A 26,904-nucleotide genomic window follows, 5' to 3' on the forward strand; every position below is an offset into this window, starting at 1 on the left:
TTAAATATAGTGGAAAATTTTCCACCTAACATCACTATACATAATGTCCAAAATTGTCCGGCCTATGAAAAGTGTTCTCCACTTATTTCTACATCGTGATGAAAATTTTCCGATCTATGAAAATTCCTTTCACTTGTTTCTACAGAGCAATAAAACTGTCCGATTCACAAAAAAAGTTGTTTTACTTTTGCTTCAAAATGATGAAAACTTTCCGACTCATAAAAAGTTCTTCAATTTTTCCATATAAGGCAGAAAATATTTCGATTCATGAACAATTGTTTAACTTGTTCCTTCATAGTACTGAAAATTGTCTGAGCCATGAAAATTTTCAGATTCTTTAAACCATCGTTCACTTTTTTTTAACATTTCTATACATGAATTCAATCAATTTCATGATTGCTGAGGAATTGTTACTTAATCACTGATATTTATTAAGAACGGAAAATTTTCCGGAAAAATATAGATGAAAATTTTCCACCTCACATCTCGACTAAACAACGATGTAGGAATAAGTGTAGTATGTTATTATGAATCGGAAAATTTTCCGGAAAATTTTCATCACTGTAGGACAGACAATTTTTCGATTCATGAAAAATTGTTCCACTAGTTCCTACATCGTACTGAAAATTGTCTGAGCCATGAAAATTTTCAAATTCTTTAAACGATCTTTCACTTTTTAACGTTTCTATATATGAATTCAATCAATTTTATGAATACTGACAAATTGTTACTTAATCACTGATATCTGTTAAGAACGGAAAATTTTCTGGAAAAATATAGAAGAAAATTTTCCACCTCACATCTCGACTAAACAACGATGTAGGAGTAAGTGGAGTATGTTTTTATAAATCGGAAAATTTTCCGGAAAATTTTCATCACAGTAACAGGACAGACAATTTTTCGATTCACGAAAGATTGTTCCACTACTTCCTACATAGTACTGAAAATTGTCTGAGCCATGAAAATTTTCAGATTCTTTAAACGATCTTTCACTTTTTAAAATTTCTATACATGAATTCAATCAATTTCATGATTGCTGAGGAATTGTTACTTGATTTTTGTAATTTTTTTAGAACGGAAAATTTTCCGGAAAAATATAGCGGAAAATTTTCCACCTCACATCACTACCTGTTAGTATAAAGAAAATCGTAGACTCACAGTGAAATAGCTATTGCATCAACACTGTTCATTGCAAAGTCATGGTTTTAGTTCAGTCTCTTCAGCATAAAACAAGCTTTCCAGAGGTGCAATGTATTGGAGCCGTAATGTACTTGAACATTGAAAATTGGAAGAATGTGGAGAATATTCCCTCCAGAAATCCCCGCCATGGGTGTGTATTGAGGGAAAATGTGTATTGTTATACAAACTTTTCCCTAATATCTATTCCGTCTATCAATACGAAACATGGTACAGTCATTTCCTAATCCCCATAGTATTTTTCGAGATACATTTTGGTTGTGTGCTTTTACCCGGGGCCACTCTAGAGGGGTCCAAAATTGATGGCGGGGATTTCTGGAGGGAATTTTCCGGACATTCTTCCAATTTTCCCTGTTCAAGTACATTACGGGCCCCAATACATAGCACCTCTGGAAATCTTGTTTCATGCTAAAGAGAAAGAACTATAAACCATGACTTTCCAATGAACAGTGTTGATGCAATAGGTATTTTACTGCGAGTCTACGATTTTCTTTATATTAACACGGTTAATGGGCCCCAGGTACTTATTCCGTTGTCCATAGCATCTAATGTTTTGTGCATTAACATATCTTTGTTATGTTTTCGATTCGGAGTCCGGATGACATGTCCATATCTGTTCCTTGTTAGAATGATTGTGCGTAGTTCTCAGGGTTCTACTACTTGATCATTTTATTCAAACAACTCACGAAACCCAGTATGTAGCATATTATCAGAAAGAAACACTTCAAAAATATACTTTAATTAAGTTTGTCCTTTTTCAGTACTGTCCTTAAATGAGACAGAAGCATTTATAATATGGAATTTTCATAGCATTAATCTCCATCTAACTCAGCACTCAAACTCACGAAGCACTCATGATGAACAAAAAGAAAAGAATTTCTTACTGAATTTCACGTTATAATGTAAAAATCTTCATTTATAAATGCATTGATAATTTGAAATGAGAAAGAACTCTCTGACAAAATATCTGTTGAATCAATACTTTTTTTTTTATGGTTCTTGTGATTATGCAAAATATTCTTTATTCTTCCAAAACTCAATTAACCACACGATAAGTTATTGAGTTACTTGCATACCTTCGACATCTATCTACAAATAATTTGTTGTATGCGATTTTTCATTCGTTCTAAACGAAACTTTATACAGTACGACTTTTCTCAGTTTCTTCTGTTTTTTTTTTTTTAACTTCGTACTGTTTCATGCTATTTTATTTTCATTTATCATCCACAATTTTAGATTTATTTCAAATTTTGTTTCTTAAGTTATGACCCATCGACTAGCTGTTATTACAATGTTACATATCATTTTGTCCGCATCAGTTAATATCGCCTTTATATTATATCCACATATTTTCAGTTGTTTTGTTACATTTTAGTAAAATCCCAACTGGTAAAATTGCCATTATGAAATGATCGTTAGATTAGAATTCAGAGTAAAAAGAAAAATACTGTCCAATTAATATTAAAGTAAACAATAACTGTTAGTGTAATATGAATCATTAGTGCTTTAATTACAACTGTATTCTTCGTTTTTGCTTTGGATTGTAATCTAACAGTGGTATTATCACAATGCATTTATCAATCATTTGCAGTTATCAACGAAGAACAATCTTATTGTGCTAACATAGAGGAACATGTCATACGTTAGTTCTTACTTATTTCTTCTGTATGAGATTTGAAAAATTGAACCACACTAGTTTAGGCTTTTTTTTTTGCTTGGACCAATAGTGTGTGCTTAAGAAACTTGCCTCGGTTTGCGGCGTTCCATACTCTCACCACATGAAACGTAAAATACTAATAGTGTGAGAATGCATTCTATGAATAAATATTTTCTAAGTGGTACACAAATTTCTTCAGTACTCTTTATACTCCTTTAACATAAATTTAAAGTTTTCCTTATATCGTTGTATGTTCTAATTTGTTAGTAAGTTTTAAGAATCCCTGTATTTTTATATAAAAAACTAATTTGATGAACTTCAATTAATTAATTTCAATATTCTTCTAAACATTGAAAACTCATCACTAGTACGTTTTCTCTCTCTACTGAATGTGAATAAACTAGCGACGTGTTCAAACTATTTTGGTAGGATACACTCTCAGAAAACAATAATTCCCTTTTTCCAACTGATATCGGCATAGAATAAGACTACAAAAACGCCCAGGTATATTTAAAACAAAACCGAAGTCAGCAATCGAATACAAATAGAATAGAAAAAATGAAAGCCGCTAATGGGAATTCTTTGCCATTAAAAGTTTCAAGTATAGGTAAATGAAAGAGTTGATATGAGTATAATTAGATTATAACTAGTTATAAATATAAATGGGAATCATTAATGCAGCAAATTTGAATAGAGTGAGAACCAGTGAAGATGCAATGGAACATTATGGGTACCAGTAAAAGTAGCAGGCTTAAAGGGAAAGATACAAGAATGTTTGGCTATGATGTGAGAAAGAATGAGAACTATGTGAGAAGACTAATTCCAGTATATTATTAGCGTTAAAGGGAAAAAGATATCCAAAGATGATACTTATAGCAATTGATAAATCTCATAGAACGCAACAAAGTGAAATGAGTGAATTGGACGTTGGTCCAACCACTTTCTCCGAATCCAAAATTTTTGCGCCAGAAATTAGTGCTGATTAGTGTGCTCAAGCTCTAATATTAGTGCTCATTTCATTGAGAAGTTACGACACAACAAAGTGGCTGAGCTATCTTCACACTAACCCAATCACTTTTCCTGAATCCAAAAATTTTCCCGCCAGTAAGTAATGCCCAATTATGGCTAATTCTTGCCCGATTCCCAGAATTAGTGCTGATCTCGTGACAAGAGAGAATTTCTGGATTTGGAGAAAGTGGTTGGACTAACTTCAAGTACGTGATGAATATACTCCCATTGTCTAGGGTGAATGTCCCCTCTTCGATTTTAATAAAATTGTTTCCCTTCATAACAATCGTAAAAACAGATTTGAATGCGACTTGCCGTATATTTCTTGAATCTTAGCAATCACCACCACTACTTGGATTTAAAATCAATCGACAACAAAGAGAGACTGAATTTCAGTTCCCCCATGTAAAAAAAAAAATGTTCCGCGATTTATTGTGCAAACGTTATTCCATTTTGATACCTAACAATATGCTGTATATGTTTATTCATGCTCTCACATATTAACCCAATATTTGGAGTTGAAGTCAGTGAAAAGGAATTGTTAAAAACATCAGATTTACTGAAGAAAGACAAATTATAAAAGTTAACAGGATGCTACGTGAGTATTCTTGTTTAATTATTTTTCATACATTTAAATATATATTTCATAATGTTTTGAAAGCAAACTCGAAAATAAAAGATAAAACCATTCTTGTGCTGTACGTAATTGCTAAGAAGTTTCATGTTATAATTTTTTCTATGTGAGAAGACAACACATACACTTTGTAAAAAATATCATGTTTTAGGCCCTCACGCAACATCAATATTATAAAAGATTAACGTAGGTTTAGATACACGACTTAGACTTGAATTCAGTTCAATTGGCAAGAGCACAGGCAATCATGTGTGATCGACGCTCATACTATAGATTGTTCCCAACAACCACACAATTTTGCCCAAAAGAAAGCTGAGTTACAGACTCATGCCAGCGGCTCCGGCCAGATTGTCAGGTATTGCTACAATGTTCAAATATATACTTTAAAATCTGCTTTAATTTTCTTCCTGTTCAAAGGTTATATCACAAGAATCCATAGAATCCATGCAAAAAGAAAATCAGTTCAACTCTTTTTAAAAAGAAATTGTACAAATGTTAGGATAGATGTGTAATGTAATGTACGAGTATCATAGGCATTGCACTGTTTTCTGACACTTTATTCCAAAACCTGATGATCCCTTTAATAATAATCATCCTTGTGGAACATATTCATAGAAAAGGTAAATGATAACACTGCATATAGTGTTTCAACATAGTGAACGTCTATATTCTTCAATAGTATTGCAATTACGATAATGGCTAAAGGCCATTGTAGACAGTCCAGTTTTCAATCTGGTACGACATTAACTGGGTGGACCGTGTAGTAGGGAGTGACATGTCATTTTTGTACGACATGGAAGATTTGATTCAACTTTTCTGCAAATAAAATCCGTCCTACAGATGAATTTTTCATCCAATTTTTCTTCAAGTAAAACAAGTGAAAAGCGCTGTGCGTGATGTTCATGTGGAAATTACCGTGCTCTTTAATAAATTGGAAAGAAGATTAGTGGTGTCGTTTTTGATATTCAAGTATAGTGTGTGCAATAAACAACGAAGGAAATTTATAGGCAGCACACATACTATATGACTCAAGATCGGAATTATATATACATAAACAAAGAAATGCCTCAAATTGATAAAAGATTCATAAAAGAAGATACAAGATTAATAAAAGGTCAAATTGGTGTATGTCCGGCTAAATAAAATAGGTAAGAAATTTTGAACTTAAATAGAGAGTATTTTGATTATGATAGTACGAACTAGAGGCCAGTTTTGCACTATAAATTGAAACATTATATGACCTATAATACTGCGCCTTAATGGAGTTTACACGTAACTGTTTATTTGGAAGGAATATACTCGTGTAACCATTTCTAGAAGCATTTATTGGCGCAAGGTTACTTATACAGAAACGGATTTGTTCCGCAAATTATCTTTCGCAATCTTTCAAAGAGTATTTATATCAATATTGACTTTCATATATTTGCACGAGACATCGCAAAGACATTATTTTTTATATCTTTTGTAATTTCAACAACCAAATTGTGCTAGATGAACTGTGAATTCATCCTGTTGAATGGGCACAAATAACCAAGGTCTAATTTTGTTTGTTTTTGAAATTTTGTGTCCCTTTTCAGCACTGTCTGTACGAGACGCGAACCTAGAGTTTAAGGTAGAATCCGAATGTCTGTGCTCTCTGTTGTCCCATTTGATATCGTATAGTCACTTCTCAAAATTGGATCAATGTTCTATGTTACAAATGACAACTAGAGTTGGATGCAGTATCCCATTTCATAAGCTAAATGGAAACAGGGATTGAGCTTAGTGGCCTAAGAAATGGTTATAATATATTATCTCTAATAAATCGAACCAGGCCTGTTAATATCGAAACCAAATCAGTCAGATAAATTTTCCGTGATCTTTCATCAAACGATTCGAAATATAAGAACTAACTCCTTTTACTTCTAAAGTAATAATATATTTAGTACTTTTAGCAAAACGGTTCGTAATTAGATAGTTTGGCAGGGAATACAAATATCTATCAAGTCAGAAAATAAGAGAAATCCGAAATATTATTTCCTTGGTTTGACCTTTCTTATGGCTTGGGATTTTTAAGATCCTTTCTTATGGGCCACGTGGAAGTAAAGGGTAAAAATCCTAAATTTCCATTATTCTGGATTAAAAGGTTTCAATGATATACTGATCAACAAGTCATTCAGTAATAATTTACATTATATAGTTTCAAAGATATACTGAAATATTTGTAAATAGAGTTTTCCAGATACAAGCAAGACTACTGTACAGTAGAAGATACACGAAGAAATAGTAGGAAGGAGCTGGAAACCTCAGATGTAATGATATGTCATGAGTTTTGCATCCAGAACTTTTCGCTAGACGAAAACACTAACAGTTCTTCTATGCTGTCTTGAGTTCTTCATCATAATTGCGATTGTCTCTTATCTCATAGTCTCTCAATGTTATGCATTAAAGTTTAAGATAAATGGAGTTGGTGAAAACTGTTTTACTTAACATAAAATATGATAAAGTTAACATAAATAAATTTTCTTTAGTAGTTTTTTCTAGTCCTCTTATGTGATGGAAAGATATAAGAACTTTACATATTTACTGACTTTATCTCTTTGCTATGAACACAACTTTTCCCAACTTCGAGTTCAGAGTTTGTTTGTTTCTATGTATGTGTGTGTGTTTCCTTGCAAGTGCCAATGTGAAGCTTGTGTCATGGCAGTTAGCCAGAAATTCATCTAATTTTCTTCTTTACTTAAAAAAAAAGAAGAGAGGGGAAAGAAAACCACAATTCACGTCGAGAAGAAATAAATAGAATCGAGAGCCGTGATGTTCATTCTGACGAAATAACAACATTTCCAGGTCAATCAAACAACATGCTGATGTTTGTTTAAGCTGCTTCAAAAGTTAAGTGTTTAAGAACGGAAGCACTGACTGCGGAAAACTTCTGTGGCGAAGTATTCAAAACAAACTATAACAAGTTGCCGAGATTTATGCACTACGCAAGCAGAAAATGACGTTTGAAGATATGACATATCAAAACAATATTTTTACACGCATATAAACCGAGTGCAAAATGCGTCAAATGAAATTTGATACAGGAAGTTGATTAATTTTATGCGCTGTTTGATAAACTGTGGAAATTCCTCTAGATTCATCTTATGTTGAACATGCTTAAGCTCATGAAAACATGGTTCATGTTTTTTAAAAAAGAAACATATACTATATTAATAGTTGAATAATATGCTTATAAGTCCAGTTTTTCTATTTAGGGCTAGATAAATAAATATGTTTTACCAAAATTAACTTAAGAGTTTCATTTTTATGTTCAATTATTTAAAATTTTCAATAAAATACGGGGAATTTAGTCATCGAATATGCTTCCATTTTTGATAAATCTAAAGGAAACTTTTGACTATAGATTACTGGAAATTTCTTTCTTCTTGTCGCTCCGTTTTAAAAAATCTTCATCATGAAGTGTTTGTCTGATTGACAGTAAAGCTACTTATAACTGAGTCTAAATAACACATGAAGACTTTCGTAAACCCAAATTTAATTTGGATTCTCAGAGATATTTTAGAATTTCTAGTTGTAAACATGAACAATTTAATTTATATACCATAGTTCACAAAGAAACTAATTACATTCTGTTGGTAAAATGTTGCCTATGTTCCATTTTCAGATATATATACAGTATAAACTCCACTCGTAGCAGAGTCTAAGTAAAATTCTTGAAATGTTTATAAGTCCAAGAGTAATTTGGATTAACTAAATTTTGTTAGGTTTTTTTTCTTAATAAAATCAACACTCTCATTAACACAAATAATCATTCACAAACAGAGTAATTACATACCACTTGTAACAAATTTACTGAGAATACACTTTTCTAAATGAGAAACAAGTGGAACACAATCGGTGAGCCAAACTCAGAACCTCCCGTCTTGCAAAACTATGGAACACTCTTAGATGATGGGTAATTTACAAACAATATTTCATTCAAATCCAACCAGTAGTTAGCGTCAAATATATATATATATGCAGCCGAGCCTGTCTCTGGCTGAGCTAGGCCACAAAATATAGCGATATTTATTCCTTAGATCAGTAGTTCTCAACCAATGTGTCGCGACACACTGGTGTGTCACGCAGCCCGCTAAGATGTGTAGCGAAATTTTAGAAATAAATATGATTAAGAATTTAATAATAATTAGTTAAAATCGAGATAAACTGCCCGCCAATACCTCCAGTTGTGGAAATAATGCTCAGTCATAAAATAATTGGTTTCACTATTATAAAAGATATTATTATTTATAATAAATATATTAAACAAGTGTGTCGCGATGTTCTGGATATTCAGTGATGTGCGCCGTCAGTCAAAAAGCGTTGAGAACCACTGCCTTAGACGATAAGCTGCTTATTAACTAAATTTGGTTTAGATCCGGATATATCGAAATTTATGCATAACATAATTTGAAAATCTAATTCCCACAGTTATGTACCCATGATAGTTTGGAAGTCTAATAATATAGAAAAGAGGTAACTTTTATGAATAATATTAAAAGCTGAGACCAAACTACAATAAACAAGAAAATAAAAGTGTGTATTAGTTGCTGGACACATATAAACTCTCTAGTACCAAACATGTTGGTGACGCAACTATTATCAAATAAAATAAGATTACAAATATCTTCCCGTATTATGGAAGCGTCCGTTAATGGAGATTTAACTGTATAAGCTACTTTAAATGTATATTTTTAAAATTCTACTTTGAAAAAATCGCTATGGCAATATTTCGTCCCGCAAGATTTTGGGTAGAGAAGATTTTGCCAACGAGGTTCTGTTCATACAAAACTTTATGCGTCGAAGTTTTAGCCACGCAAGATTTTAAAATGAAATGAAATCTTTGAGTTTTACGTCCCACTGTTATGCCGGTTAGGCTAAAGGAGACGGTGATTATGAGTAATGAATGAAATGGTGGAATGAAGAAAGTGGGAGGAAACGGGAGAACCCGAGAAAACCCATGCACGCGGTGCTTGTCCACCACAAAGTTCACTTGGCGGGGGCTGGGATCGAATCCGGGATCCCAAGCCCCAGCGCAAGATTTTAGGCGGCGAGGTTTCGACCAAGCAAGATTTTGGACAATCAAGGTTTTGGGGGACGAAGTTTCGATCACGTGAGATTGTAGCTGCGAAGTTTCAGCCGCGAAGTTTCTTATCCAAACCGTGTCCAATACGTAGTATAACTTAGATCAATACAACTAAGAATTAAGAACTAAACATATCGCTCGTATATAAAGTGCTCGAACAAGAGTCTTGTTGAATATAACAGTTATGTTTAACTTACGAACTGAAAAAAAAATAATATGAATAGTTATATGAAACGTTGGATGGCAAAGTGGTGTAAATCAATTTTGAGACATTTTAAGATATTGAAACTTTTATTAGAATCGATATAGAAAAAGCGGACAAAATCGATTCTTCGTGTTGCCATCTCTTGACCTATGACCTGGTTCTTTTAGCTATGAGATAAGCAACTTTGCCATCCAACAGATTATGGTTTCAAGTTCACGGAAATGGCTTAATCTTATTGTTTTTTTTAATGAGTTACGCCACTTTTCCATTCAATGCCTCATATGTTCCTTAATAATTCTCTGTGCTGTTCTACAATATGCTAATAAAATATAACTTTTGTATCTTACAATATGGCCTGTAATATATTTCCCCTTTATCTGACAGGTTCCGGTGCTCTTGCTCAGTGTACTTTGGTAGAGTCACTAGCTAGGTTGAGGTGGTCAAGTGTTCCCTTTCTTGTGTTCAAAGGGAACTGGAGGGAAAGGATTAAATTCAATAGATTGGAAACTGTTCATTCAGAAGGCAAGGTTCAGGGTTTAGTCTTAGGCTCATCAATAATTAAATTGATGGCTAGTATTTCATAGAGAGTATTAGATGCGAAATCTAAGAAACTATGGCTACGTTACACGAATATTCACTTCGGTGTGTCATCCAATACTTTTTTTTCATCTCAGTTGCTGCAAATTTTGCCCACAAAAATCTAGATAGCAGATATCACAGTTTCAATCGGCATCTTGCGGAAATTCAATAGGACAATTAGCTTACTGCTGTTTTGTATGATTTATGAAATGTTATGAATGGTATGTCTTTTTGTGGAAATGTCTTTGATGAAACGATCTTCAAATAAGATGTGGCAAAATCATGTATTTTGCATCGCCATCCATCCACGTAAAGTTGAAAGCAGAACTTTCATAAAACCACATTTTTTCAGTAATGAAATCAAAACTATCTAAAAGAAATATTTAAAAGCACTTATTTTCAAATGTTTAAAGCATTGAAGCTTCTAACACATTTGCAGGATCTGCATTTGAACGTAACTCTAACATTGATTTGCCTAGAGTAAGCAACAAACAATATTTTAAAAAAATCTACTATAGTATGAGATAATCCCAAAGAAGGTATAGTAAATATTGTTATTCTCGTGTGCATGGTTTACTTGTAACATAAATAATAAATAAATAAGAAATGATTATTTATTGGAACCACACATAGTGCGACTTTTTGGTTCCGCGAAAAAATTGCATATGAATTATGGATATATTGCAGCAAAAGACAGAAACCCAGGGTAACATTCTATTGTGAAGACTTGGCCAAATCCATTGAATATATAAGTTTCAAACTTTTAAAGTGAATAAAAAACTCACATATACAATACATATATTTTGGCACAAGTTTCAACATCATAAAAACGTAGACTTTGAATTGAACCTTTTAGCCAGAAGAGAATGTTTATATACCTTATCATCAGCATGTTTATATACTTTCGTTTCATCAAGTTATATTTCTAGCATTTTTCTCTATCAATCGTATAATCCAAATTTATTTAGTTAGTCTTTTTGTTATGTGACTAGTATATAACATTATAAACTTAAATTTAAAAAAGCAAGATTTTCTTTTAGAAGGAAACAAAACTTATTATATCAGTTTGGATTTCATTAGAATTTTTTTTAGCAATATTCATGTTTTGCAAAATATAGCGTAAAATTGCGAATAGCAATGAAATGGAATCTTTTAATTTTAGTTCCGCAATTTTGTCATTTAGGGTAAAAAAAGACAGAAGATTAATAACAGTGGGCGTTTATGAAGAAAATAGTGGCATGAAAATGTGCGAAAAAACGGGATGACTGTAACAAAATTGATTGAGATAATGTTGTCCACCACAACCTAGCATGAACTTATACTTTCTCTCTCATGACAGTTTTTTAAGGTGTTGATAAATATATTAAAATAAACCTGTTATTAAATTTTATAATTTCTAACAAAAAGTGTTCAGAGAGTACTCTTAAATTTTCACTTCGACGCTTTAACTGAAAGCTGTATTAAAACAAATTGATTTATTGTGCAAGAAATTTTATTTAATTTAAAAAATGCTTTCAGTAAACAAGTGCTTACGTAACTTAATTTCCTTTCACTATTTACCATTGTTTATTTAATAATGTTAAAGACGTTTTGTGTTCCTTAAAATAAATAAATGAAATATGATAATAAAGTAATTAGAGTTTGGGAAACTTTCTGATTTTTGTTCGTCCACTAAACCACTTTCTACTTAATCTAAAAGAGGAAGTTTTTGGAAACTCACAGAATCACTTTTAATTTTAGTACCAATATACTTTCTAAAAATTTTGATCAAACTAAGTTATTTTAAACAAATTTATAATAAATAGTTATTTAAATTTTTAATAATATTTAAATATTTGAAACATTATCGTCAGTTAGAAAATGTGTTTGCTCTCCGTATGTGTAATTATTATTTTAATTCAATAAAATAAAGGCAAATTAATGTACTGCATAAGAATTTTAAAATAAAATTTAATGGGCTTCATAAAAATACTTCGAGCTAAATCCTCATTCGGAAATAATGACTCAAAGACTCGCTAAAAGAAATCATAATTTGATTTCGAAATGACTATTGCCAACAACAAAATTATACTAGTAGATAATTTGAAAAAAAATGTAATCAGATAGATTGTAATATTTACATATATATATATATATATATATATATATATATATATATATATATATATATATATATATATATATATATATATAGAGAGAGAGAGAGAGAGAGAGAGAGAGAGAGAGAGAGAGTCAGTTACCTTCAACAGTTAGTATTTACTCACTAAAATATTGTTTTGCTTTTAATAATAATTTGTAAGCAAATTAACTTTTAAAAATATGGTTTTTAATTGGAATATAGTTTTCAGTAGTGGTGCAGATTTCAGTATCTAATAAAACAAAATTAGATTTATCCTTTCGTAATAAAATTACTGACAGAATAACATATAGGATGCCTATATTCATTTTTGTTTTCAACTACACAATCGACAAACTTCTTTATTACAAATCGAGGTACCCGTGAATAAAGAATACGGGTACCTGTGAATCGAGGCGTTGGCCGTGAATAAAGAATTAATGAAAAAAAGATAAATAGACTACAGTCTCTTCCTACAGTTGCCTGCAAGTATGCAAACCAACAGAGTGTTTATATGATATTTAGTTCTAACTGCAAATATCCTACAATTTCTTCCTTACAATTATTTAGAAGTACACCAAATCAACGATGTGACAAGTCAGTTGTGTGGATTTGCATAGTGCAGAAACACAAACTCATATTTAGCATCATATACTAATATAAGATTGTTCACAACGCATTGGAAGCTCAACTGTTTTAACGTATACTTCTGTTTTTTAATATACTAATTGCTGCAAGATGTTGGTACCCATACTTAGTTGTTTTAACATAAAGTTATTCTGACTTCTTTAAAGAATGAGACGCATCATGTATTGAAATCCATTACAATATTATTAAAATAAACACACGGAAATGCTGAAAGAAATAATCAAATGCCTTGTTGCCCAACTTAATGTTATATGCATCCAAGTGCATCCAAGTACATTGGGAGAAATATTTTTTTCCCACCATTGACTTAAAAGTAAAGCAAAAAATGATTTTGTTCTATAAAATTAACCTCATTTCAGTACACGAGAGAAATGTCGTAACAATTGCAGATGTTTTTTATTCTTTAACATTTTAGTGTTGGGTAGTTATTGAAATTGCAGCCTAAAAATAGCTTTGTTTATCTTGTAAACCAAGTAGATCAATTTGTTTTTATTTGTCTTACTACGCCGATTATGTATTTTGAAGGATTGATGTTTATCAAAATATCTATTTCCCATTGAATAAAAATAGATATTTGGCTTGGGGATGGAACACATTTTTATTCTTTCTATAATACCTAGTTATTTCATAGATATTGTCAGATATTTTGTCCTCCGTTTGATCATCCTGGCTATGAGTGAGTGCTACCATCTGAGTATCGTGAGCGAACTGAGTCATTAAGCTATTCATTTCACAGTGAGACACGTGGCAGTGTGAAAGTATAAACGTCCACTGAGGCGACTACGAGAATCGTGTTGCAGTCATACCACTCCATGAGGTGGATATGCCACCACCACGGATATCTGCCACCCTTAAAACCTTGTAAATTAGTGAAAGATTTGTTAGCGCATCATCCTCCATTGCAATGAAACGTGAAGTGTCAATGACCGCCAGCGTAATAGCAGATCGCGCACAGTAAGAACATCACACGCATCTACAGGCATAGCCGCAAGGATTCGGCGAAATTCACCAGGACTCAATCAGTGATGTTCCGAGAGATATTCATTTCAAGATCAACCATTTAAGAAATGCTCAAATCAAGATCTGGGACTCAACAGCTACAAAAAACGTACATAATTTTCTGACTGGTGCGTTAAGCCAGCATAAATTGTTGAAAACCAAGCGTCTCCTCAAGTGTGATGCAGGAAATGGTCACAGAACAATTCTCTTTCTGAGCTTTTCGCTGATAAGCTGTTTGCAGTTGATCAGTCCTTTAGTGCTGAAAATCATGTGTGTACGCATCATGACAGTACAAGTTGATGAACGTATTTGCAGGTGCAAAGGTTCCAGCTTCAACGGCACAACACGGCTCCATTTTTGTGAACGAGGGATGAAGACACCAGATATTGTGTACCAGAGAACACTGTTGAAGCCCATTCTAAAACCACTGAGTAACACTATTCCCCAATCAACAGTGGGTCTTCCAGCAGGATTCTGCTCTCGCGCGCAAGACACAGCTAACGCAGGAATCGTCCTAGACTTCATCTCCACATAAAACTGGCCTCCCTGGCAACCTGAATCTCATCCCGCTCGACTACAAACTGCGATCGGTGTTTTAATCAATGGCCTACAAGAAGATAAACCTAATGTGGACTCCCTGATGCGCACTTTGGTCAAGGCTTCCCCTCATTTTCCCATCCGTACTGTTCGTAATCCCATTGATGAGTGGCCCGCCAGACTCCAGACCTGCATCTAGGCATGAAAAATAAATAGAGTTCTTCATGCTCCACACATTCATATATCATCTTGCAGAAGGATATCATTATGCCATCAACATTGAGTATGTTTCATTTTCAAACTTCTGACACTATTTACAAAATAACTAGGTAGTCATTTTATTCCCCATAATGGGTTTCACACTTTTAACTAATTATGTTCTTCTTCCCACAAGAATATTGTTACTTAAAGAACGTAAACTGTAATTTACTTTCATTCTTTTATTCGCTTTTCAAACACAATCCAGGGTGAGCAAATTGGCAGAGGTTAGAATCTTACGAAATATGTTGCTTCTGCAGCGATGAACCTTTGGCTTCCTTAAGCCATATAGTTAGTTAATATACTTTTAACTTGTCCAATTACACATTAACATGAATAGTATTGCTATACGTAAAAACTAAGCCTCAAAAATTAGGTTTCAGGACATTTACTTATGAAAAAAATATTCCGCTACTGATAGGTCAAATAAACTTATTTATTGATCACAATTTTCTTTATATTACTCAGAAAATCCACGTTTCTTCATGAAGAAGTTGAAATGTTAATTAACTTAGATAAAAGTCTATTATCCATATTTTAAACCATTATTTTTTAACTTCATAAACAATTAATATTATTCACAAATATCTTGTACAATAGAAGTAAATATTTTGAGTACGAGAACATTATTCTGTTGTTCTAGTAGCAGCTACCCTTTGTCATACGTAAAACGGGATAGTTCAATCTCTCGTTAACTAATATGAATGAGCGGTTGTTTTCCGTGACACTTTATGGCTTAGCTATAAATTTTTTATGAACATGCAAAATGTTGTATGTATTATATAACTTAGCGCATATTAACAACACAGAATTCAATGCATAATACATTAGGAGTTCTTGAAAAAGAATAAAATCTTCCTACGGTGGCAAAGAAACTTTCTGATTGACATTAGCAATGTTGATAAAATTTTACATTGACATCGCGTTACGTTGGGCAATCTAAACGCATAAATATTTATATACATATGAATAATTTTTAAAAGTAGAAGGTCAAAACAACTGAACAGTTGTACAAAACATTAAGCTTGATATAATTGTAATTACGCAAAAAAAGATAGATAATGCAGTGTTTCTGGAGCTTCTTTCATGATTATATTCATACACATGATATGATTCTTGTTTCTCACATAATAATCTGTTGGAAATAATTACCAAATAAACGTGTTATAGCTTTAATAAAACTCAACATTAAAATTGCAAGCCTCTATGGTGAAAGCAGTAATAAAATATTATTGATCAGCCGGTTTTGTGCTGATTACACCAAAACACTCTTCACATCCCAAAATTAGATACATGATGTAACTCAGTAATAGCTTTGAAACAAAATGAACACGAAAAAATAAAAGTTAATAACTAGAATTGTGCATAAATCAAATAATTGAAAAATATTATTATTATAGTATATATATATAATTATACCATGTTGGAGAAAAGGAGTTTATCTTAGCGATATACCTGACGGATCAATATAGAATACTTTATTATCCGACATAAGTGTTAATTTTAATTTTAAGTATAATATTATGATGATTGCATGTAAAGGCACGTTAACGAATATACTCGTATTTTTTACAGGGATCTCATAATTATAGAACACCAAAACTGAGTAATAAATTATGCTGTTTTATACTATTAAACAATTATATTAAGGTCGTTTAGGAATGTTTGATTGTTTCTCTTATTTTCTGATACTTGCAAGCAATTTCACAGTTAGAACATAGTTAAATTCATTCTCTCGATAAATTATATGTATTCATGTACTCATCTGCCTATTGAAAATTTTAAATTTGTACAGCCACGTTTAAAGTACATTTTCTGTGATAATACATTTTCATTTCTCTAATAACTATCTAAATAATTATCGTATTAATTATAGTTTCTTGCAACTTACAGACAATTTACTTTAATTTGAAGTAGAGAAAATGATTTTTAATATTGATCAGTGATTCACTCACAAGCAAATCATAAAAGGAAACAAAACCACTTGAAAATGTGACTACAGTAAACTACTAAGGAAAAATGGCACTGTATCTGATATTAAGAGCAGAAATAAAATGTACGGTAGCTAAAATTTATCTTAGCAATGCATTTGAGAAACATCTAAATTCGTAACATTGTATTCTGTGTTTCTCTCGTTTATTACATTCTAATTATTACTAGAAACAGTATTAATAGTATACAAAGATGTAAACCAAAGCCTATGTAAAGATCTCTATTTGAAATATTGTCTTAAGATGATTATTGTGTTTCTTTGCTTTCCACGCTTAAGACTCATATCTAAATTTTATTGTGGATCACAAATATCTATGAAAGTAATAAGTTGCTAGCTTTATTTGGTTTGATTTTCCTTACCTCAATATATAATAATTAATGTTCAGACATTAAACATAGGAAAAGAATGGACATAGGTAAATGGTTATGTAGATTCTGGTGAAAGGTGGAAGTGAAAGAAAATAGGAAAAACATTGGAGATATATGAAAACAATGTTGATCAACATAAAATCAAACAGCTTAGATCAAACTTCGGGCACTTTGCACCTGCTGTGATCACTCTAGAATTCATCCATCATGCTTCTCATGTTATATATACTTTGACTCACACTTTTAGACGAGAAGCATGATGGATGAATTCTAGAGTGATCATCTGAGGTGAAAAATGTCAAAAGTTCGATCGTAAGCTCTTTGATTTTATACTGATCAACCTCGTTTTCATATGTTGCGAATGGTTTTCCTACTTTCTTCCACTTTCACGTTTCACCAACATCTTCATAACCATTTCCCTGTGTTTACCCTTATATAACATATATATGACCTCTGCCCTAAATGAGACTATCAAGAAATAAACACTATCTTATTTTGTTATCAAGGACATTCGTCGTGTTTCTCGAACTCTGTACGCACAAAAAAGTTTAATTTAGGCCAAATTATGTCTCATAATATTATGAAAGTTATTTTTACTATCAATTTCATTTTTGCATAAAATGACAACAATTAACAAAGATGGTTTATTTTAATAACTTGTTATAATTTACTTTGCTGAAATTATTGTTTATCTGTGTGAATTTAACACTCCTTTTTAAGCAATAATAGTGGTTTAAACATGCATAGTAGTGTCTTAAAATTATGGGACTAATACATGAGTACTCGACGTTATAATGAGTTGCGCCTCTTATAGAAGTCATATAAGTAAACATTTAAATTGTATGTCTACAAGTTAAGGGAAGGAAACTTTTATAATTTTACTAATTTTCGTATACAGCTTTCTGAAGCTGTTCCTTACCTTGTAACGAAAATATTTAGACTTTTACCACTTAGATCTTTGTCAAGAGGCCCAGTTTTCGTTATAATTCTATATATACACATATATTTTAGTTCAGATTCCGTTCAGACCGAAAAAGCAATTAGCTAATAATACATTTTAAAATATAATCTTATACAAAAAAGAATAGTAAAAAGAAAAATAAATAGTTACGATAAATATGAACCGCACTGGTAGTTAAGCTCCGTAAATATTATTTTAATGAGTTGTTTAACCTTGTCATTACTTAAATTTAATATCAAATTGTCCCTTCACGCCTATAATCTTCAAGCAATATCGCAGCCGATGCACCATCGTTACCAACCTGCTCGATGCAGTAAAATCATGCCACATTCGTATGCACTATGCGCCCTTCGAGGTAAAACTTTGTAAACTTTGTCGATAAGACAAGGGAAGAAAAGACATGCGGTGAATTTGGAAATATCAAAGAAAACAAAATGATTGACTAACCTCCTGATCACTTCCTTCTTCATCACTGTCCATCTTTCTTTCAGTGTTGACGTCTGCTCTTCTTCGCGGCGAGGTTCACCTCTTTCTTCATTAAGTGCAACAGATGCACTCTCTCTCTCTCATCAGAAGCTTTCCTGACCTATGACGTCACATCGACCTTGTCCCTTGCTCTAGCGGCTCTTACTGAGGGCCCATCCCGCGCCCGGGCATCCAGCCGATAACCATGACAACAGCGCATGCGCTCACTTCCTTATGACTTTCGTTTAAGGCGGGGCAACTTCCAAATGCTCGAACCTTCTCTTTTTATTTTCTTCCAATTTTTTTCTTTTTCTTCTGTTTTCCAATTGTTCAAAATACCTTCACTGCCAAAGAGGAGATCCGTCACTAACGAAAGAAACATAACGACTGGAAAGGTGCCATCGGAAACAATGCTAACACTCTTTTTTGTTGGTTTGTTTGTTTTTTTCATGTAACTATCCCTGTGGGAAAGCAAGAGCTTTGCGCATGTGCTTACAAAAGAGGATTATACTTCCTCTCTACTCTAATGCTTTTGTGCAAAAGATATAGGTCGAAGGGTGTGTATAGTACTGCACTGTAGTTGAATACATGTATGTGTGTGCAAGCCCAGGCTGATACTGTATTGCATTTCCTTTTCCAAAAAATCAATCCGTGCATGCTGCAGCATATTTTGGCAAGCAGGAAATTTGTCCCATGGGCCTCCTTTTCTAGTGGTTTAAAAACACCGCGTCAAATTAAGCAATTTCACGTTATGCTTATAATTTTATGTGAGAACATATTAGTAAAAAAATTATGGAATTATGGAATGGATATTAATTTCACTGTTAACATCGTTCACCTTATTTAGGCATGGCCACTATTAAAAATATTTTTTTTACAAAAGCCTTTGATATGCATTCTATACATAAAAATTGCCAATATAGTTGTTAAAAGATTAAAATATAGATACTAGTATGTTATAATATTTGTACTAAATTCCAGGTTTGAATTATTTTGGATCTTACTTTTTCACAGGGGCGGTCACTGGGGCAGGACCCCACCCCAAAACTTACTAACGCAAAATACATTCGTACACTTTCTCAATAAAACTATACTTGTTTAACAGGGAAATGATTGATATAACATTAACACTTGATCTCACACTTCATCTGTATTCTTTCTCGTGTAAAAACAATTTGGTTCTATCATTTTTTTCTGAAAATATAAGTGGAATTATTGTACAATTTCTTATTGTCTTTTCAGGTTCAGAATAATACCTGTTTAACACTTCATACACATAATAGCTTGTCGTATTGGACTCCCTCCCTAAAGGTTGGACGCCTCAAAACAAACATTTCTGGGTGTGATCGTGATTTCTCTCCTCTACATGTTTATGATTAAAGACCTCACTTCCTTCCACTTTCTTCACTCCACCATTCATTCATTTCTCATCATCACCGTCTCCTTCAGTCTAGCCAGCATAACGTAAAACTTAAAGATTTTATTTATTTTATTTCTTCCACCCGCCTTTTGAAATCAGTGCGGCAATATTTTTTTAAGCTGTTTGCTTTTAGTACCTTTTCATCCGTAGTATCAGAACAATCACAACTATATGTAAATAACAACAATCACTGATAAATATTATAACACAACATAGTGGCGTAATTTTCAGGATTTGCTATGGGATTTGTAAGTCGAATTTCACGTTTTTCATTAGTATATTAAAATGTTACCAATTATTTAACTTTTGAACATGTAATGATTTCAAAAATAAACTTATGGACCTGATTTGAAAAACATCGCAAGTCTACAGTTCACGTTGATATATCTATTTAACACAGTTGGAACTTTAAAAAGAAACAACAAGGAACATAATCAATCTATCTTAATGACAAGGAACATAATTTATAACATAAACAAGAATTTTTAAAAAACTTCTAAACAAAAACATTCAATTTTATGTTTTTTCTTGCTCCTGAAAAAATACCCCGATAGACTTGGGACCATACAACTTGACATAACATGCCCTGCGGGAACAGAACCACAGTATGCTCATGGAAAATGCGTTTACATTACATTTGATTGATTGTAGGAACATACAGTATGTTGTAATTTTTAAGATTCAGAACTAAACACTAAAAATGTGAAATCGACATTTTTTTCTCCTATTGACTGTTTTTGTTTCGTTTCTTTGACTTTTCCTTTTTTCTACGGGCTGTTAGTAGTATAAAAAATTATGCAATATAAGAGGCCCTCAATGGCTCCGTATAGAATGCTCACTTCTGGTGCGATAAGCCCCAGGTTCCATTCTAAGGCCTGCCAAGTGTGATTTGAGGTGAGTGCATGGATTTCCTTCTAATTCTCCCGTTTTCTCCCACTTTTTTATTCCACCATTTAATTCATTATCATCACCGTCTCCCTTGGCTTCGGCGCATGAACGCGTGAGGTTAAACTTAAAAAAATATGAAATACAAAATGATATTTAGTTTTTAGAGTGCATAGAAGAAAAACTAAAAGCACAACAGCGTTTTCTTTATTAGCATTTTTAATCAGGAATTCGCATACCTTTCAATAACAATATCCTTTGATTCAGCCATAAAATGTTGATATCGATGAATAAAGCCGAATCAATAAAAATACTTTAAAACATTAAACATTAAAGAATGGATAGGCAAAACTACAAGGCAGCCTTCTTTTATATGTAGTCTCCATTAAAATAATGGGAAACATATACTAGCATGTGGTAAACAAATGAATTACTTTTTTGTTTATTTATACTGTATCCGTTAAAAATACATTTTATTGAATGAATCGTCCATTTAATATCCTTTATAAGCTTAAAAGGATAGATGATAATGTAAATAGGTTAAGTTGGGTAAATTGCTAAAGTGGAAGGAAACCCAAGAACTCTGAGAAAACTATAGACACAGTGTTGGCCACCACAAATTAGCATATCCTGTGATCAAATTAAGAACACTTCTTCCGCAGATAAATGCTCTGTACAGTTATATCATGCCTCTCACTAATTATTTTGGTCATTTCTTAAATCAGGTTTGAGTGATCCGAAAACTTTATGAATTTCCACGCTTCTCTTCTATTAACTCCATTGTCATGACTTTTACTTGAGCAATTAAAACATTTAAAATTAAGAACTCCACTTCTGTGAATGACATTTTTTTAAAACTTATCATTTACACGCATGTATTAATCCTAAACTGTGCTTAGATTTCTATGCATGTCTTTTAAGTTTTACAACTAACCTAATATATTTAATAGTTCCAGTTACGGCGAGATTTTAATTCTCTGATATCTGTGGAGTGGAAAAACCATCATGAATTGGTATGTCCCTTCTGAAAAAATGAAGTTAATGTGTTGTGGCACAGAAGCCTCTAAACCGTTCATCTTAGCACACCACTGATTTTTAAGAAGTTTAGTTTATCAAACATTCCTTTATATGTTTAGTTTGTCTGTACTTGTGTCCGTCCGAGAGACACAAAATCTCAGAGAACAACTTGATGAATCACCATTAATTTTGGCCTACATGTAGAGGATCAAAATTTAGGAATCGAGTTTCTTAATAGACGTGATCCTTCCAGTTGATCCCACGACATGGACTATAAAATATCGGTTTCTTATGTATTCCTATGGAAGTAATTATAGATATCATCCTTGTATGATAGGCTACCCACGATGCTGTTAAAATGAGTGGGTTTGTATGATGCTCAGGATGCAAAACACTAATCTGTTCTTGGAATACATCGTTAAAAGAAATTATATGACTTTCAACTCGATAAATCTAAATTCTTAAATATTTTCTATTTTCAAATATTAATGTGTTACAAAAGTTCTTGAAATAGAAATGAAAGGAGAGGGGAAACGCAGAAGTTTAAACTTCAATTTTCACATTATGTAGACCGTAATACTGCGACTTCTTAAACACACTCTTTTCGATTTTTCGAAGGCTCTCCCTCAGAAAAAAATCTGTATTCGATACAAGTTATGTGAATTTCTTTTCCCATTTGGTTCACATTAATAAAATTCTAAACTTACTACTATAGTTGAATAAATGCATCACTAATTTCTGGTACACTTTCTCATTATAAAAAAACCTACATGTAACATACTATCAATATATGAAATGTGACTAATGAATGCGTTGTTACACATACTGCTGAAAATATAACACGGTCTATTAACATATTTATTCAACTGCAGTTTATACAGTTTTTTTAAAATCTGTGTAAGAATTCACCTGAAGCAAAAATACCAATATTTAAATTACATGTTTCTGCATATAAACCTCGTAAACAATTGTGTCTAAAAAATGTTACCTTCACACTTGCAGCTTTTCCTTCCATTTTCAATCTCATAGCTACCTTCTTTGTTTATTGAAGTTCAATGTATCCCTTTTCGGCACGAAGGATATAGCTCTATATGAAACGTGGATCTACAGGATCAAAAATACTGAAATACGCAGACCCTTATTTTTCATTCGAGTAACGACAAGAGGAAACAAAGTATAATGTTTGCGAAAAGAAATCGAATTCAAGATTTCAACAGATTTATACATTTCATGACGGAAAGACGATTTTTGAATAGTCCGTTTGGAAATTTTCTGAATAAATAGTCGGACATTTGAATATTATAGAATTTTCCTCCTTCCTTATTTAAAAAGCGCAATTTCAGAAAATGTTCAAACAAGTGTTCTTTCGTTTTTAGTGAAAAGTTTATTACCTAATTTCACACCCCAAATATTCTCTCTTCCCAAATAATAAAACATAACAAGTACAACTAAAGTTTTCATACGGCAAAAAGGAGTAAAAGAGACTGAAATACAACAACAAATGTCAAATTTATGAAACTTTATCGTAGTTGCGGCACCTCAAAGCATGAGTCGATTTCCCTAACATTTTATTTATTTTTTCACATCTTAAGGAAACCTCCAAACTATTAGAAAAAAACATAAAAATTCCAGTTTTCTTGTTCCGCCCCACTCTACAATTTTCCGTAAATCGCTGTTCTTCGAAAAATCCAGAAGAAGCAATTTACTGTTTAGTGGAGGGTCGTAATTAGTAGACGAGCAAGGGGCAACTGCCACTCCGTTAATCTTTTTGCCATTTCAGGAGGGCTCATTTCAAGATAAATCTTTCTTCATATGATACTATACGAATATGAATGTATAAATCAAGCATGGAGTAGATTCATTACAATTCCAAAACAGATAAACAAAGCAACAAACGACAACAAATCTCTTAAATGATCTGAGACTATTTTGGTAAAATATCAACTATTAGAACCCCAAGAAATCTCTCTCTATATAAGAAGATTGACTGGCTGATCAACGCCTAAGGTAAACTGTTTAAGCTAGAACCTTGAAATTTGGTCAGAATATAGGGTTTGTGATGTAAGGCCCTACTAAGGAGAAGTTTTGGAAATTTGACGGGCAAGTGTGGGGAGAAGAAGGGTGGCAATTATTACCTTAAAATATTCATGCTTCAGAATCTCCAAATGTTAGAGAAATTAAATTCGGTATACGAATTTCTGACTTAAAATAATTAGAAAGTCTTTTAGATTTTTTCCATATTTAAGCTAGAAAAGAAGAAAACAAGGTGAGAAAGAAAAAGAGGAGGAACAGCAATTATTATAATACGAACTCCATATCTTCAAATCTCTTAAGATTACAATCACGAATTTCTGTATTTGGACTTATCATTTCGTATTTCACTATTCTTTTATATTTACTCCAAAAGGAGAAATTGGAGAAGAAAAATGGTGGGGTTACAATTGTTATCATTGGATAGCCATATCTCGAAGTCTCTTAAGCAGTGCTATTCAACGGGGGTACACGAAGATTTTTCTGGCGGTACATAATCCTAAAATACGCATGTTTTCAATATTTATTGAATGATCATAGTTGGAGAAAAATGTTTTCTTTCCAATTTACGATTTTCGAGATGATGTTACACACATCTAATATTTCCAAGTAATCGGTTAACATTTATTGCATATAGTGTTAGCATTTTTTTCCACACGCATGAATCCATTTTTTATACCTCTGTAAATCATCTCACGGTTTTGTAAACCACCATCCCTATAAATAGTCTTGATTGGCACACTGATTGTCTTTTTGTTTGGTCTCTATTTGTAACCCTTTTTTATCAACAGAATATGTGTATTAAGTTCATTTCGATTTAATTTCTTTGAACAGCTTCAGGGGTACACAGTGGATGGCGAACTGTGTCTAGGGGTACGCGAGAAAAGAAAAAAAGATTGAATAGCGCTGTTCTTAAGAGTACATATATATTAGGAATATGAGAAGTGCGAGGTCGTAGGACGAGCAAATGTGGGGAACAGGTTGCAAAATCTCCAGCTAATAAAACGCTATTAATATACATTTCCTAAAGCTCTAAGTTGTGTTAAATATAGTTCCCTCTCTAAGATGAAGCACAAATGTAACTTGGGGCCTACTTCAATAAAACACCAATTTGGTCCACTAGAAGTAATAAAAATATTTATTAATCTTTTAAATTGTGTCAAATAAGGGCCCCTTAATTTAACAAGTAAAAAGGGTTTAATACATGTAATAACTAGCATTTTTTTTGAAAAAAATAATCGGTGTACTAAGTGTCACGAATAAAACGTTAATATGTAAACTACATTGTTGTGTTCATTGATTTCTAATGATAAGAATGCGGTCGTATGAGAGGTTTGGAAGAAGATATTATTTCACATCATACTCGTCTCGATCTCTGCAAAACGGAAAAATGTCTTAAGTATGGCTGTGGTGTAACTTTCGATTAAGAGGAAGCGATTGAAGCTGAATGGTGAGTTCGTACCATCATGAAGAAGCAACAGTAAAGTTTCCGCTCTGCATCTGCAACACTGTGTTCAGTTATTTTCTTTCTTTTTCTTTTATCTTTTTTCTTAGTAATGACTTGATCACGTGATATGACGTCATGGGAATCAATACTATATTCATTTTCTTAGGGATACCTTGCCCAATCCCCTAAATTTAGAGAGAGGTACAGAGGATCATCCTCATGAATTTTGTAAATTTAGTATGGTAGTATAGACCTGACGTATATACATCTGGAAGTTTGGGTAGTCCATCTCACTCCCTTTTATAGGTTAAAAATATCCAAATATAGGAGGTTTTCACCTATTTTATTCACTTTGATGACAATTTATTCATCACATATTCATAATTTAGGGACTCGTTATCTTGAATAAAACACACGAATCATGGTATACTCCTCTCAAATTTCGGGAGTGACAGAAAGAACAAATCCCTTTAAACTTACAAATTGCCTAAAAATAAAATGTGTTAGAGTTCTCTAGGACATAAATACGAGGTGCACATCGAACAAACGGACGATTATTTAAAAAGAAAACAAGAAAATGACAGGTCAAGAATTTTTGTAATTGATACACAAGTACATACATTGACCTTTTTTCGACGTAGTCACCATGAACCTCAGGGCATTTCTGGTAGGGTGGCACAAGTTTCCGTATATCTTCTGGGTAAACATCTGTCATCTCAGCATGCAGCCAGTTCACAATTGATGTCTAGAGCACCAAACTGTCGTCAATACGTTTAGTTGCAAGCCATTTTTTCAGGTGAAGAAAGAGGAAGAAATTCCTGTGGGTAAGGTCGGGGCTATAAGATAGACGATTGAATAGCCCCTCAAGAAGACGAGCAGAATTGTGTGGACTGGAGTTATGATGGCTCAGAAGAATTTAAGAGCGTAGCTTTCCTCTCCGACGATTTTGAATACTACGTAGCAAAATTATTCAGTGTTTGGCAATACATATCTACTGTGATTGTTCGTTGTGGTTCAAGAATTCCAAGAGAATCACATCCTTTTGGTCCTAAAACACGATTGCCATGATTTTATGAACTGATTATGTTTGTTTGAATTTCTTCGCTTTAGGAGAACCAGAGTGACGCCGTTGTATTGACCGCTACTTGAACTCCGTAGTAGTGTACGATATACAGGTTTCATCTTCTGTCACTATGTGAGAAAATACATAATCCTCATCCTCCTCGCAGAGGACCAAAAAATCACGTGCAGCTGTCATTCTTTGCTTTTTGTGAGTGTCTATCAGCATTTGTGGCACCCATCTCGCACACAGTTTGTGACAACCCAGCTTGTCAGTGACAATTCGATGCACTATTTTCACAGACACTTCTGA

The 26,904-nt window shown here is 32.7% G+C and overlaps 1 protein-coding gene across 2 annotated transcripts in view; it reads right to left on the reverse strand.

Annotated features, from left to right (window-relative positions):
* Positions 1-26,904, reverse strand: part of LOC145675132 (inactive dipeptidyl peptidase 10) — a 528,307-nt gene that overhangs the window by 188,633 nt on the left and 312,770 nt on the right. The window contains exon 1 of one of the 2 annotated variants that reach the window (XM_081745506.1): positions 18,715-19,072. The exons of the other annotated variant lie outside the window; for it this stretch is intronic. Coding sequence (XP_081601632.1) covers positions 18,715-18,747 — 33 coding nt within the window. The 5' untranslated portion in view covers positions 18,748-19,072. Of the gene's footprint in view, positions 1-18,714; positions 19,073-26,904 lie in introns of those variants that run through there. 2 annotated transcript variants of the gene reach the window in all.

This window comes from Thermobia domestica, chromosome 2 (assembly GCF_964235325.1).
Source record: "Thermobia domestica chromosome 2, izTheDome1.hap1.1, whole genome shotgun sequence".
Taxonomy (NCBI): Eukaryota; Metazoa; Arthropoda; class Insecta; order Zygentoma; family Lepismatidae; genus Thermobia; species Thermobia domestica.